Here is a 16,460-nt window from a genome sequence, read left to right on the forward strand (position 1 = left end):
GATTCAAGACAGAATGGAAGCGACGCGCGATGGCGCGCAAGGAATAGGTAGTAGGACATCACCAATTTGGACAGGCAATAGTGGAGCATGGATTTCAACATTTATCTACTGCCTCCTTGGCAAGAGGTAAAACTGCCTAGGCCTCCTTGGCAAGAGTTAAAACTGCCTAGCTCTCCTCAGCAAGAGATGAAACTGCTTTTGTCTCCTCAGCAAGATATAAAACTGCTATGTTTACACATTCTTTAGCTCCTCAGTATAAAGTACGGCAGATTAGGGAATTACATATTCAAACCTAAAGAAGAGTTACAGCGTAGCGGACAGGTCTTGGAAAACTTCAAAACTTCAGATTTGAATTCTAGTAAGGAAGGCAACATCAGACATCAAGAGACACAACCTTTGAAGCCATGCTTGGAGTACAACAAGAAGGACAACTTTGGGATAGGAAGAAACTCTCAGAAGAAGTGGACAACGTGGAAGGATTATTAAAGTAATATATTGGGACAACAGGACCAACAGTGTGACATAGGACGAGCGGGATTCATAATGTGGACGTTAGGAGATTGGATACTAGAAGATTAGTTTTGGAGAATGAGTAGTGTTATTGATCAACGGGTGAAGGATGAAATTATTCCGGAAACGTAGAAGATAAAGAATGTTTGTTTGTTTCCCCAATCAACCTGGCAGGTGGCTAGCCTTTTCTTTTGGACGGATGCGGATATAGAGGAAGCGGAATAAGGCGTGGATATGCAGAGGGCATTACGGGCCTGGGACTGGGACTAGCTAGTAGGGAGGATAGATGAATCTGTAATCCTATGGGGCAGAAATTTGAGACTGGTGTGATGATATAGGGCATTGAGGATCTTTTGGCGTGTGAATATGGACTCGGAGCGGATTGGAATATCACAAGGATGGACGGTATTAGCGGAAACATGCATACTCATAAGGTGTTGTGACAGTACAGTAGGATATATATTACTGATTGGTGGGATTATATGGTTCCTTTTACAATAATGATCTAGAATATTGGAAAGCATTTGGTAGGCAAACAGTTTCCTTTGTTTAGCTGAGGGAATAGGGTGGGCCAATTTAACACAAATTACAAGCAATTTAGCACAGCAGTAGTCAGTCATTAGGAGATTAAAGGGATAGGAGAACGGACGAATTCAGATTTGGAACAGGAAAATACGAACAGGCAATGTGGATGGCGTGGAATGGACGTTGGAAATGTAAGGCCAAATAACGGGACGAGATAGGAATTTGCGGATTAGCGGGGTTCATCAATTGCGGGCATCAGGATTGGACTATCTGAAGAATCAGATTGGGTGGGTATCATGCGGAAAGGACAAAGGAGTCTAGACCTTATTGAATACTAATGTTCAACAACCTTTTGTGGAATAAACCGGCTTTTTCCTTGGGACAATGTCATTAGAATGAATAAGAAGAGGGGTTGAATTTGGAATGTTTTTTTGTCTCACATTGGATCGTGGATGGGCATCAGAGAATGACACCTGGGATTACAGTGGAGATTGAGTGGTGAAGGTTGACATTGGGCACTTGGAATTGGAACTAGTTTGTAGGGAGGGGAGATGAATCAGTAATTTGGGAGTTCTTTATTTCAACTGGCACTTGGGTATACTAGGACGACATCTGTTGGACGCACGAAAACGGAACATGGCGTATTGGATTGGGACAAACGGAAATCACGACCATTTGAGGATTATTTTCAGTGAATAGTTGAGCAGGTTCCTTTGGCATTTGTCACGAATGCTGTGGACAGCATTAAGTTGGGGGGGGATGTGGTGTTCCATATGTGTGACAATGCCAAAAGCCCAATGCAGAGGTCTTATAGTAGAGGGAGTGTGTAATACAGTGCGGGGGAAGAAGGGAAGAAGGAGCAAGATGGGAGGAGAGGCCTTGACCCTCAACATTGGGAATGGAACAGGTTAGACAGTGGATGCAGAGTGTGTGGAAGAGGATGAAAGATGGCTTGGTTGCATAGCAACACATGACATCATGCAGCGCAGTACATGCATGAAAGTGCTGTGTAGCTCAAGCGCCTCATGCAGCATAAATCTCTCATTGTTTGTACATGAAGCACATCATATGCAGGTAGATAAGATGTACAGGAGGCGTCTCCTGCAGCATAAATCCCTCATTGTTTGTAAGGCAGTGCAGCACACGCATGCAGATGCTGTGTAGTTGAGTGTCTCCTGCAGCATAAACCCCTCGTTGTTTGTACATGCATGAGAGGCTGTGTAGTTGAGATCCCCTGCAGCAATAATCCCTCATGAGGAGCTTCCCTGGAGCAAAAATCCCTCACCCTTCAATATACAAGGAGGCCCTTTCCCCCCTCATCAGACTTTTCCCCATCAGCCTACAGAGGTTTGGTCACAGTGGTTAGTTAGTTACGGTAGTTAGTTAGTGTCGCGATCAGCCTACAGAGGTTTGGTCACAGTGGTTAGTTAGTTACGGTAGTTAGTTAGTGTCGCGATCAGCCTACAGAGGTTTGGTCACAAGTGGTTAGTTAGTTTAGTTAGGATCAGCCTACAGAGGTTTGGTCACATATGGTAGTTTAGTCAGCAGTGCGGTTATTAGTGGTATTAGTGGTTAGCACAAGTAGCGTAGAAGTTAGTAGCAGTATTAGTGTTTCGGAAGTAGTAGAACCAAGCATAACACAACAACAAGTTCGAGTTAAACAGCATATTAGTAACATGTAGTACGAGTATAACAAAGTAAGTATATTGCCTGCAAGCGAAGAAGTTATAACAGATTTGTTAGCCTGTTGAATCAAGTGATCTAGGTCTGATAGAGATTACTATATGAAAGTAAGATCTATCTTGGAATCAGCCATATCTTTATAAATATTGATTACAAGACTCTTAGATATTTGCATAGTATTATTAGAGGGGCAGGTCTTTCAAACCACCCGTAAGTTGTAATAGCCTTTCAACCTATTAAGCAATTTATTTCCCCCTCAGCGGATATTTCACCAAATTATATTTAGTGTCCCACACGAGTCCTACAGCGGTCATTTTCCTACTAAGCCCTATGCGCACCCCTTATATGTCATTCTACAATGGAAAACTATTGCTAATAATTTGATAGCACAAACTATATGCATTATTTTAAGATTCCTGAAAGTTTTGGACTTTTTGGGCGTGTAACAAAAAACTTATATGGCTGGCGGTCATTTTCCTACTAAGCCCAACACGCACCCCTTATATCTCATGTTCTGATGACACACTATTGCTAAGAAATTCAGGGGGTACAATTTATGCATAAATATCTGTGCTCTCAAATTTTTATGTCACTAGTACGTGGAATAAAAAAGTTATACATATCAAAAATAATAAAAAATAATACAAAAAATTAGCACAACGACTCCCAAAAAAAAATTATTTTGGGTCAACGACTCCCAAAAAACCCGTACCCAAAAAAAGGGTCTAGTTCGACGTCGAGCGCTGGTCAAAAAATAGTCGCGCCGACGTATGGGAGTCGTTTTCCCAAAATTTGGGAGTCGTTTTTCCAAGACCCTATTTATATTGGCTCCAAACAAAGCCTCAGTGATGAGGCAAAATTGACACACGGGAAAAACAAAAACTAATATTTGGTAATTTGTCAACTAACTCAACACAAGTCCCCCTGTTGAAGGCTTGATGTGGCTGGCGGCAAAGCAGCCCCTTCCACAATTGAGCAATTAGTGAAGCAAATTAGAAGCATATATTCTGTCTCCAAAAGGGTTAAAATGGTTGGAAAATTCCCCTTTATGTGTATTGATCCAAGAAAAAATCTTCCATCAGCACCTTTGCCCAAAACAAATTGTCTACAAGGTAAGCTTACTCAGGTTTGCAAATTTGCTCATTTGGCCAATTTTATTGAGTTGAAGAAACTTAAGCATGTCCCAGAGAGATAGCTAGGTTTTGGAAGGATGGATGCACATGATTATTGTTGACAATTGATTCAAGAGGAGAGAAAATTGGGTCTTGGTGCAATGAGAGCCCCCAAATGTGGCAGCCCCGCAAGGTCTCTCTGCCTGTAGATCTCCTGAAACACTCTCAGATACTTTGCATCTTGTCTGATTATATAGAATCTGTTGAAGGGGGTGTGGGTGGACTCTGGAGTTGCCTGGACTGGTGGTAATTTTCATGGTGAAGAAAAGGCCCATTGTTAGGCTAATAAGAGTGGAGAGGCTTGAGAACTGCATTGTTGGTTCTTGATAATGGGGGGAAGTGGATGTTTGAATGCCCACTGCAGCCCCAATCTGCTTTATCTCATCAATTTACACTGGGTTATGGGCCCCATGCCATCTATGTACTCTCAGCCAGAGATGGAGACTCCATTCAGAAGTTGAGACTTGGACCAAAGAATCAAACTTGGAAGTACTCATAGAGCTCCCCAGTTTCATCAACTGAAATATTCCCACCAATTCAACTACAACTGACACCAGTAATAGCTACCCATACTTGTGAAGGGTTTTAGAGCATCTCCAATGGTCTGGGGGTGGATTGGGTTGCCTTCAGCAGCCCGCAACCAGATGTCCCGGACTGTCACAAACATTTCACAACAGTCCAAATTATGGACTGTCCAAACCGAGCCGGGGTGAGTTGGCCTGCCAGGCAGTGAACCCGGCAACAAGCGCTCATCCACCGGCCCAAAAAAGTCAATCCTCCATCAAAATGGATCTGTTCAAGATGCTCAGACCAAGGAAGAAGTAGCTACTAGCAAGGCCTCCAAAGACAATTTCAATCAGTTCCTTCTTCAATATCAAGCCATGCAAGACATTGATGGTCTCAAGAACAATTTGATCAAGCATCTCCGGAAGAAAAAGGGCTCAGAGGCTTGACATGAATTTCTGGTCATTTCTTTTTACTTTTATTTCTCTCTCAGCTATTTAAAAACTGTCTCCAAAGGTTGTTTTTTGACTTGTTTCTTGATTGACAAAAAAAATATTGTTTATTCTTTTTGCTTTTTGCCCCGTTCCGACTATAGCATCCCGGGTGACGTTGAGCCATGTGGTGCAGAGAAGTTTATCTTCTTCAATGGTCCAGCAAGGATTTTGGGTTTTGGTACCCTTGGTTGTTTGGTCTTCAACAGCAGCTGAAAGTTGAGGAGTTGGAGGAGGTGATTGATTGGTGGCACCGGTGGTGTTGTCCATGGTGTGATGTGTCAAGGTTGTCTGTGGTGAATTGGTGGATATGTTGGGGAAGTGGTGTCGATGGCGGCTTGCCCAGAGCTGCCAAAAGAGGCAGCCTCAAGCGGGTTTCATCCACCCCTGCAAACTTTGGCAGCCCTTTTGGCGGTTCCGCTGGAGGCCAAAAATGCCTTCCGGCCCGCCAAAGTTGGACTCAGGTCGCGCGACAGAGGCTCCGTTGGAGATGCATTTATTGATTCTTCTCCAGGATGTGTATCTAAGCTGTGGCTAGCAATTACAAACCAGTCAGCCAACCCAGTTACAGCCAAGGTGGATGCTGATCTTGTGCAGCCTACCAGCAAAGAGATTGAAGAACAGATTGAGGCACAAGCATTTGTGGATGAAAAGGATGGCAAGGAGGCTGAGGATCAGCAAGTTGATGCAATGATTGGAGGCAATGATAGTGGGTGGGACACAGTGTTATGAGCCGTAGAGTGTGCTCCGCAGCACAGGCTTCCATGTACATGTCACAGACGGCACTCTCAAGGTTTGAGAGCCTGGAGATCCCAAACTGCTTTCTCATCCTGCAATCAACCATATAGGATCCAGAAACCCAGAAATCCAGAAACCAGACTTCATCTTTCTCTCCACAGAACAGACCATAAGATACAGATCATGATTACAATTTCTGACAAGCCTAAACAATTTATTAGACTATTTGTACTCTACATGCATAGTCACTTTGTTATGTTGTCACATAGTCTCATCATGTCCGCAGTAGTCTGAGTTCTGAAACCTAGTTGCTTGTTTATAATCTGTTTCCCATTCCACTCTAATGGTTCTCTAACCATTCAACATCTGGTCCAACTCAACAATCTCGCTGACATCCCTCAACTCTTGTCTAGGTCCGTTTTCATCTTTTCACCCTCATGTTTAGCTTGTCTCATCTGTCTGCCCATCTTGTTAGGTTTGTCCTTTGAGTGTCCGTAGCCACCGCTGCTTGCTTGTGTCTAATGCACTCCCTCATCATACAAGACACTTTGTCTTATACAATTTTGAAAGATTTGTAGAAATTATTGAGGCATTAAATTCTGTATTGATTCCAATTAAATTACGTTTGCAAGCATTTTCATAAGAACTATATGGGTTGTAATTATGGAGTAAGCAAGATATCTTATGTCAAAATCAAGATTGACAAGCACTCCTAATCAAACAGCCAAAAAAAATTAACTTGTGTTCCAGTAGAACAAAAAGAAGGCTTCAGACTGAATATAAAAATCTATTAAGGGAATAATTACTTCAAATGACTGCATAACCAACCAAACAGCCCAAAAAGAACAGTGTCTTGGAATGAATTCAAGAGGTAAAAAAAAGAAAGAAAAACTTCAAATTGAAAAGAAAACTGTCAAAGGGAAAACCCCTACAGCTGCATAATATGCCTCAATGCATGGGAAAGCACTCCCCCCACTCCATGATTTTCCTGCAAATTCACTCTTTCCAAAGGCACAGCATCCCTAACTGCTCTCTCCACCCAGGGAAACACCCGGAGAAGGATTTGACGGTATAAGCAGGAGGAACTTAGAGAAGAAACTGAACGGGCGAGCAGCCAAGACACGTCGGCTGAAATAATCTCCTTTGCACGACGAACAGTGTCACTAATGTCCAACATTTCAGCCAACTGGAAGGTACCCATTTCTTCCCCCCTGACTACGATTCCGCTGTTTGTTGCTCCTTGCGACCCCGGTTCGCCGAATAATGTGGAGTATTTTTGTTCCCATGCTAGTGTGGATAAAGAAATGTCTTCGGGAAGTGCATCGGGTTCTCCATTCTGAATCTTATCCTCATCGGACAGAAAGGAGTAAGGGTTTTGATCATCTTCTCTGTCCCAGTGGTGGCTGGTCGGGTTTCCAGAACCACCGGGTCGTTCCTCATCCTCAATCGGCACAACCAATCCAAGCTTTACGCATTGCATGAAAAGGTGAATCAGTTATTCAGCTTCGCAGCCTTCTGAATCTCAATGTCGAGAAAAGTAGAGAGAGAACTCACAGAATGATCAGAGCCTAGTCTCACGGCCAGTCGATCTGAATTTGGAGGAGATATGGGGGGTTGGATCTTCAAATCATTCGCGACCAAATTATTGGACTCCTGTACAAATCTATTGGATTGCTCGGCGGACTTTGCATCTTGAACAAACGAGCCCGGATCCGGGATGGTCGGGCGGCCATATACTACGAAGCCAACTCCAACAAGCTTTTTTTCCCTCAAATTAAGTAGTTAGCTCCAAAAGCTGCTGGAGGTTGGTGCTGGCATGAATTAATTTAAGCGGAACTTAACTATTATTGTCTTTTCCGAAAAGGTTGGACAAAAACAAAAGAAATTGATTTCGAATATCCTTTGCAAATCCCATAAAACCTAGATTCCCCAAAGTTTAATTGGGGAGTCCACCAGGCCGGTCAGCCTGAAGCCACAGCACTTGCGGACGCAAAGCACATGACCTGCCAAACATCTTTGAATCGTGAAAGTACAGTGTGACTTTGGATTCGAGATCAGCTCCGCACTGCCAACCTGGCAGCTCTTCAGAATCAAACGAGTGGGTCAGTCAATAGGGTCAATCGAGCTCTTCCGGTGGTGCGTCCGCCCTTTCCTCCACTCCCTCTTCGGCGGACTGCAATCACTCCCCTAACCATGTCTCACTTCCACCCTTACAACAGGTCATACTCGCAAGTGTCAGCCCCATCGTCTGAGATCTATCCGCCCTCTGAGAATGAACACGTCCATCCGGGATTGATGGCCGCGCGGCCCCATTTCCATCAACCCGACTCACACATCTATCCGCCTGACTTCAGCATGCCACCTTGTGAGTAGATTTTCCCACATTCTTTTTTGGGGCAGCGAAATGACTGACTGGATAATCTTTGGATCTCCAGCATCTGAAGGAGCCAGGTGTTAGTCTCTTGTCTCCACCTGCGACGCTCAAATATTATAACCGCAAAACGAAGAAATCATCCCCGCTGGACGCTTCCCCTGGCGCGCCGGGCCCACCGTTGAGCTCATCTGATCTGGTGGCAAGCTTGGTTGAAGCCTGCTGTGCGACCATTGGATCCAATGCAACCAAACCTAATCTTGTACCATCGCCACCGTCTTCGGATGCTGGCTCCCTCGAGGGGGACCCACCGTTGTTGATTGAGTACCTGAAGTTTGCAGGTGTTCCGCCTACCGAGAAGACGTTGGCGATTCTGGCGGGCGAAGATATCGACAGCTACCAAATGTTTGCGGACGGATACATGTCGAATGAAGATTTGAAGGGCTTGGGACTTACTAAGGGGACTCTGGCGAAGCTCCGCAACAATGCTGGACCGTGCCGACGCAGCCTTCGCCGTCAAAGGGAATAGTGTATTTGGGTTTTTTGCTGTCTGTTACTTGATCGGTCTTTCTTGTCCAGTGTTTGGGTTCTCTTTTTCTCGGACTGACAAAAATTTATACAATACACAACTGTTTCCTCTCTCTCACCAAAAATATATACAATACACGACTGTTTCCTCTCTCTTTTTTCCTACAAAGATAAAACCAATCAGTCTGCCCTTGCTTGGTTTGCCGATCTCTCCTCTCTCTTGCTGACCTACAATTACAAATACTGTGCTTGGTTTCCTGATCGATCTCTCCATTCCTGTCATCACCTTGGTTGAACATTTAGTTTCTTCCTACCTATGAAAATACATATACAAACATGGTCTGCACTTGATATCGGTGGCTGAATGCACTCTTAGCAAGCAAAATGCCTTGCGCTCTGACCCAAAAGCTCTCAGCAAGCAAAATGGCTCGCCCTCTGAGCCAAAGACTCACAAGGATCGCGCAATAAGCAAAAGAAGTTCATCACTAAGGCACTCAAACTAATCATCTGCCGATGTACTCTGTGCTTGAGGCCAATGAAGGCTTGCGCGAATGTCTGCTCACACTAGAAATTGCTCAAGCTCTAAGCGAGCAAAATGGCTTGCCCTCGAGCCAAAGACTCACAAGACCCTCGCGCGCTAAGCAGAAGGAATAGATCACTAACATTTCAGTATATTTTCTGGAGAGAGAGGACAAACTACTAAGTCGATAACACTAAATAACCTATCCTTAATAAGTGTACTTTCCAGGGAGAGAGCAGCGGCAAAATAGCAGAGTTGGAATGTTGGCTTGGCCTAACAACTATGTCAATAACAATACAGAACCTCTCCTTTAGGGATCTCCGGTAAGGAACTGAGTGAAGTGTGCTACATCTATCTGAAGTGTGCTGCATCTATCTATGGGAATAAACATCTTGTTCAAGTAGAGCGACCCCCTCGCAAAGTAGGCAGGCAGTCCCAATAGGGAATCCCAAATCAATTAACGCCTGCTCGGACGCACTTCTGAAAAAGGTCCAATTTATTATGCCATGGGCGCTCAATCGGCGTTGGGTTCCAGAATCCTTTGAATGAATGCCTGCGACGTCCAGGAACCTCTCGAAGGGGACGCTTTGCAACTCGGGTGGTTCAGGGCCGAGTGGGATCCTTGCTTGGTGGGTCGGATCGGCTTGAGACGACTGGATAACTCGAGTCAATGTGAGAGAAACCACGCGGCGGGCTGTAGCAGTCAGAGGCCCGCGGATCACTTCAATCTCGTCCGTTGATACTGGCTTACGTCCAGCCGGGACGCGTGGGGAAGTCGTGTTGGTTGCCAAGGGAGAGGGCCCCACCTCATGAGTCTTTGGCGCGGAAGTCTTGGGGGTGGACATTCCTTTGGGACCGTCCTTTGTGACGGCGCTGTGGAACTCCGTCCGTACCAGGCGGCGGCAGTTGTTGGAGGGGAAAAGTTTGGGGATGCCCTCCGGGGATTGGTCGAAGAGGAGGATGGGGGATCTGAGAGCGAAGAGGTATGAGGGGTTTTGATTTACGACGGCGTTGAGCGCGCGTCGGCGGGGTTGTATTTATTGAAAGGGGAGAGGGAAGAAACTGAGAAGGATGAGGAAGATTCGGGAAGAGGAGATCGTCGAGGGGCGCCGGAAGGCGGGATCAGAGTGAGGGGGATCAACAGAGAACGCCACGTGCGTGATAAGAAAGTGTCCCAGATCGTTGGGACAGATAAAGCTCAGAGTGCTCGGGAAAGTGATGAATATTGATGATCAATTGAATTCTGATGGAAAAACTGGTTCAGAGTGTCTCCCATGCTGTCCCATCATCTAAGTTTGGCCAGAACTTAGACTCCGGGCGCAGCACGCAGTGGGACCTTCATCATACACCCGCGCACGCCGCAAACACAAAGAGAAAGAAACAGACAAAAGAAAAAACCAAAACAAAACAAAACTCAAACAAAACCAACCCACCCACAGCTAAACCATCCAACACGCGCAGATAAGAAACAAGACAAAACTAGACAGTGGTAGAAACAAAAGAAAAGGAAGAAACTGGGAAAAAAAATGGACACAACACTATATGGAGGAGAAAAGAAACCCTGCACGCCCAACCGCGCGCCGCCACGTATTCTGATCTTGACACCGCGTGTACCGGGCTGAACACCACATCTCCACCACGCTTACAGTCTGTCCCTAGACTGTTCGTCTTCCTCGCCGCGCGCCATGGAAAAAGAAAACCGGGGAAAGGGGGAAGAACCTAACGGATGCCGACAAAAGGGAAAAAAAGAGGGGCCGCCACGTTGCTCACGAGCGTGGCATAAAGTAGAGTTTCGAAAATACTAAGAGCATCACGCCCGGAGGTGCATTATTGGGTGGAACTTACTTTTGTTCCCCAATGCCTCCGCGACCATAATATTTCTTCACCTGGTCCGCGGCAAAGCGCCGCTTGAGTTCGACGCCATCCAACTCAGCCAACACGTAGGACCCGCCTTGTACTTGTTTCACGACGTGATACGGACCGTTCCATCTGTGCGCGAAGAGCTGACCCCACTGGATCTCGAGGGAACGGTTGTATGCCAAAACCAAATCGCCAGTCTTCAGAGGAGCTCGCCTTTGGCCTGCGTGCTTCTCCTCCCAGTACCGAACAGCTTCGCCTCTTGACTCCATCATTCGTTGATACGCCTTCTCACGGGTCTCTTCGCTGCGCTCCAATTGCCTAGAACGCGCCACTAGTAGATCGGTGGTGTCCTGTACACTTTCCCAGTCCACCCCTAAGTAGGATTCAATTTCCAAGTCTAGCGGAAGGACCGCACGCTGACCAAAGACCAGTTCATACGGAGAGTAGCCAGTGCTTCGCTTAGTTGAAATTCGGTCCGCGAACAAAACCAGCGGTAGGAATCGTCTACAGTTCTTGCCGCTCTCGCCAGCAAGTTTCACTAGCGCGGCCTTAAGAGGTCCATGGCCACGCTCGACCATTCCCTGACCCTCCAGGTAGTAAGGGGTAGAAACTCGATGTTGCCCAGGTAGTTTGCGTAACATGTCAGCCAGGGCTCCACCGAACTCGGAGCCTCCGTCAGTGGAATAGGATTGCGCTAAGCCATAACGCATGGTCCAATGTTCGTGTAGGAAAGCGGCAACCGCCTCAGACGTTAAATTGTTAAGGATCTTTGCTTCGACCCAGCCCGAAAAATCGTCCCTTGCGATGATGAGGTACTTCGCGCCGCTGGCCTTCAGGTGCACCGCGTCCATCGAGACGCGGCCGAAAACAGTGGATTCGCCAGTGGGGTAATGTACCTCCTGCGGCCGCCGAAGATCCTTCTTTTGGCACGCATCGCAGCTTTGACACCACTTCGTCACTGTTTGCTTCAACGCTGGCCACCAGAATCGTTCAGAGACTCGTCGATAAGTTTCGACCACGCCCCGATGGCCTAAATCTTCATGGAGCTTAGTCAGAATCGCGTCCTGTCTTGATGGGATGGTGACAACTATTTTGGGCAACGGAGAGGCTCGCTTCATCAACCTTCCCGCTTGTAGGAAGAACTCGGATGATTTACGCTTTAAGGCACGAAATTCTTTAGCATTCATCGCGCTAGGCTTCTGCAGGGTAGCTAAGAAACTTTCCAGTGTACGCCAAAAACCCTCCTGATAGCCCGAGTAGACGTCCTGGGCGCTTGCAGCGCTTACGCGTCGAGGGTGGATGAGAGCCTCCTCCTCATCGAAATCTGACTCAGGTACTTCTTCGCCGTCCTCCATAGGGCGCCGAGACAGTCCGTCCGGCATTGTGAACGTCTTGCCGGGTCTGTGCACGATATCAAATGAAAACAGCTGGATAAACGAAACCCATCGAGTCATCGGGGCATTCGGAAGGCTGGGGGCATTAATCATCTGGATTAGCAACTGTGCATCCACGAGCAGCTGAAAGTGCTGCCCCCAAAGGACCACTTGAAGCTTCTTTAAAATTCTTGCCACGCCGCATAACTCAAGCTTGGGTTGCGAGTATCGTGACTCAACATCGGAGAATAAGAGGGATTCGTACAAAGCTGGTCAATCGAGGCCATTCGCGTCTTCCTGAGTGAGTACTGCGCCCGCAGCATGAAAGCTGGAGTCCACGGCTAGCTTGAGTTTTCCGGCCGCGGGTCCATAGTCAATCTTTACCAGTACAATGTCTTTACCCACAATAGTCTTAAGTTTCTGAAATGCCGCTTCACACTCGGCCAACCAGATCCAGTCTGTGTCCTTCCTTGTCAAACGGCGCAAAGGTAAACAGATTTCGGACAACAAGGGAATAAAGACCCGAATGTATACCACGACTCCTAGAAAACCTCTCACTTCGGTAGCGTTGACGGGGGTCGGCCACGAGAGAATTTTGTTGACCTTTGTGGCGGCCATCTTGCGTCCCTCTTTGCACACAACGTGACCGACAATTTCAAGCGCGGGTACGCAGGCAGCAAGTTTAGACGCTGACACCGTGAGCCCGCTCTCCTCAATCCGAAAAAGGATTCTTTCCAGCGTGGTTGCGTATTCCCAAATGAACCGTCGAATCCCGCGGTGCCAGGGAAGCGTCTCGTTATCATAGTCAGAAGCCGGGCCCTTAATACCCCCATCATCAATAAAAATCCCTGCGTGATCGGGGATTTCATCCTGCAGTATCCAGACCATTTGCGCCTGATACACTGCGACGGAATTAGTAGCGCCCTGAGATAGACGCATGAGCTGAAACCGGCCGAGAGGAGTATCAAAAGTCGTAAGAGGGCGGGAGATGGGATCCAAGGCACGCTCGTCGTAGCCGCCCATAATATCGCCCAACCCGTAGCATGCTCGACCGGCGAAAGATTCCACGAATTCCTCAGTGGCGGGAGGTACTCCTGAGTCTTTGATAGTCACTTTATTCAAGGGCTGGAGGTCGTGAACAACACGCAATTTACCGTTGCTCTTAAGCACGCAAAAGACGGGGCTAGAGTAAGTAGACGTCGACTGCTCGTACAGACCATTTTTCACACGCTCCCGTATGAGCCGAATGAACTCATCGAGTTTAGCCGCAGGAATAGGAATTCTTTTCTTCTGCCAGGGCTCGTGCTCGACTACTGGGATGATATAGGGAAGGCCGTAAGATTCTTTGAGCAACCCCCGCTCCGCTTCCGTAAAGGCAATGGACTTGTTGCGCTCCGCCAGCACGTTCTTGATCAAATCGAGTTCATCCGGCCACAACCAGCCGTCCGGTCCGAAATTAACAACAGCTAGCCTCTCCTCTGTCACACGTCCTCTGGGAACAAAAGGGCCCGCTAGTGCTCGAGACAAACCCTGGTAAGGGTCACGTGAAAGGGGTGGTCGACGAAGCGGGGGATTTAATCCTTGCGGCATTGGAGAGTTAATCGGCTTAATCTTCTTAGACACCGGTTTGTACTTGGCCGCCAAAGTCAGATAACCTCCCTGGCGCCAAGATTCCGCCAGCGCGCACTGAGATCTAAAGCAGAGCCCCGAATTCAACATCCGCCACGTTTGATGCTCCGCAGGACTCTCGAAAGGGGCCTTTTCTGCGAAGGTGAAAGAAGCAGCCGGCGCTTTGCTCACAAATGTGGCACGAAGTAGAGTTTTTGAAGGCGGAGCGGCATCTTGCCCGGAGGTGCACAATTGGGTGGAACTTACTTCTACACCAAACTGCCTCCACGGTGGACCAAATCCCACCACACCTCCATCACCCGCTATCTCCCATAACAAACGCTTCCCCTCGTTGCGAAGCCAACGCTCCAAATCCGCCTCGCCAAAGCCTAAGGATGTGAGGAAACCAGAACCAAGGGGGCGGCTCACAGAAGTGGCATGTAATGCTAACGACAACGCGTAGTAGAGCCCGGAGGTGCACAATCGGGAGGTACTTACTTCTAATCCTCCCGGCCTCCGCGGAGCAAACCTTTCCTCCTCACTTGCCTCGCCCTCAAAATCCAGGAGATGTAGTTTACCCTCATCACGGAGAGAATCCAGTATAGAAGAGTCTAGTTTTCCCTCATTGCGGAGGCGGGTTTGAACTAGTAGATTATTCTCCTTTCGGAGACGTGCCGAAAAGGTTGAAAGACCACCTGGCGTATAGGAATGGAAAGAATTTTGGGTGGGGCTCACGACTGTGGCGCACGGTAGAGTTTTTGACGAAGAAGCGGCATCGTGCCCGGAGGTGCATAATCGGGAGGAACTTACTTTTAATCCTCCCGGCCTCCGCAGATACCCTGATTCCTCCCATTTACCCCGCGCCAAAATACTGTTCTCGCCGGAAGTCTGCCTTGATCCAGAGGCGTAGTCGAGAACAAAAGAAGAAGGAAGAGTCGAAGAAACACCAGAGCCGAAGTAAACCAAAATGTTTTTGGGTTTTTGATGCTTATTTAAGTGTTTTTGTGAGTTGATATTTTCTGAAACCTGATGACAATAAGAAGGAGAGTAGGGCCAGTGAACCTCTTGAAAATGAGTTGATTCAGCGGCGCGAGGGCGAGGTTCTACATTAACTCGGCCGCTTTCTGAATCAACTTGACTCATAAAAAATGATGACCCTCGATTGGGTCATCGCGAGCCTTTCCCTTCCGAGTAAGGATTGCCTTCTTGCCTTGGCCTGGGAAATCGCGCTCCCAGCGCCCAACACTAGTCAAACAAAGAGACAACTCGATCCGTCTTCCCGTTGAATCCGGAAGCAAAATGTGCTCGCCGTGGTCTGCCAAAAAACTGAGAGTAGCGTCAAAGTCCATGAGGAAGGGCCGTCCCAGAATCATTGGCCCTTCCATCCGGGTTATCCAAAAATGGCACGGTCCTGAGACTGACTTCCCAATTCGAAGATGTACGTCCTCTGCTATTCCGACCAGCTCGCAAGCCTGGTTGCCAATCCCGTAGACCGCCGAGGTGAAGTTAACTCGCGGGCTAATATTGAGTTTGTTAGCCATGGCATCAGAGATCAAATTTAGCTGAGATCCAGAATCCACTAAAGGAGAGACGTTACTCTCCTCATCGCCAGCCAGACATGCCAAATAACCCAACGGACACGAATACAGTCGCGGCTCGAAACCATTGCCGGCGGTCTCCAAACCCTCCGCCAATGTCCCGGATGACACCTTCAACTCCTCCGACCCAATCTCGACACGCCAACAAGAAACCCATTTCTTCATTCCTTCCGCGACGGAAGGGGCGACAGCAAGGAGCTCCGAAACCGTAACGTTAGGCACCGACAAATCAAAGACCTTCTTGAGCATTCCTTCAACCGCGTTTGGATGGTCCTTGGTAACTCCGCGCTCAAAACGGACCTTCGGCGATATGGTTGGAGGCTTGGCTGGCGATTCTGCAGGGACATCCTCCATAGGAACCAAATCTGCCGGTGGAGCAGCCGGAGTGCGCTCAAAAAGCTCCTCCTCCATATCTGATCCCTCCGCGTCTGGGCCAGCATCGGGTGCCGTAGCCTTCTTGGCAGGACGCCGAGCCGCCGAAGGAGGAACCGTTGGAGCCTTGTAGGGTCTGGGCGCTTCATGCTTGCGTCGCGCAGGATCGGCCTGGTACGTTCCAGAAAAGGTCTGAGAAGAAACCGCCGGGGGATACCAAGGATTCAAAGAACCACACGCTGCTCGAAATTCCTGAGCAGCTACACTTGCCAATGGTTGGGAGGGAAAAGAGGCGACCACATGTCGAATCGGCCTTGAGGAATCAAAAGGAATCAGCGCCCCGTTGGGCAAGAAAAAGTTATTGCCCTTTTGTTCCACGAGATTTGCTTCCTTATCTTTTTTTAACTCGAAACAACGCCCAGTCCCATGGCCTTCACGGTGGCAATAGTAACAAACCATAGGACCGCGCTCCTTCGATGAAGACGCACCTCCAGAAGGAACTGCGGCGCTCGAAAACTTCTTCTCGATCCGTTGCTCGAAGGACTGAAGCATCTTAGAGATATCATCAACGGTGACAGGAGGGTTTTCAGATGTTGCGGGGGCTTTA

At 47.8% G+C, this 16,460-nt stretch overlaps 2 protein-coding genes across 2 annotated transcripts; one reads left to right on the forward strand and one right to left on the reverse strand.

The window, feature by feature from the left end:
• Window positions 1-7,816: 7,816 nt before the first annotated feature.
• Window positions 7,817-8,523, forward strand: PtA15_1A771 (uncharacterized protein; the record flags this gene model as incomplete). Its single annotated transcript, XM_053165833.1, has 2 exons — window positions 7,817-7,988; window positions 8,075-8,523. 2 exons carry the CDS (start codon window positions 7,817-7,819, stop codon window positions 8,521-8,523), a joined length of 621 nt encoding a protein of 206 aa, XP_053016985.1.
• Window positions 8,524-9,413: 890 nt separating this feature from the next.
• PtA15_1A772 (uncharacterized protein) lies at window positions 9,414-9,887 on the reverse strand (the record flags this gene model as incomplete). Its single annotated transcript, XM_053165834.1, has 1 exon — window positions 9,414-9,887. One exon carries the CDS (start codon window positions 9,885-9,887, stop codon window positions 9,414-9,416), a length of 474 nt encoding a protein of 157 aa, XP_053016986.1.
• Window positions 9,888-16,460: the final 6,573 nt, after the last annotated feature.

Source organism: Puccinia triticina, chromosome 1A (genome assembly GCF_026914185.1).
Source record: "Puccinia triticina chromosome 1A, complete sequence".
NCBI classification, from domain to species: domain Eukaryota; kingdom Fungi; phylum Basidiomycota; class Pucciniomycetes; order Pucciniales; family Pucciniaceae; genus Puccinia; species Puccinia triticina.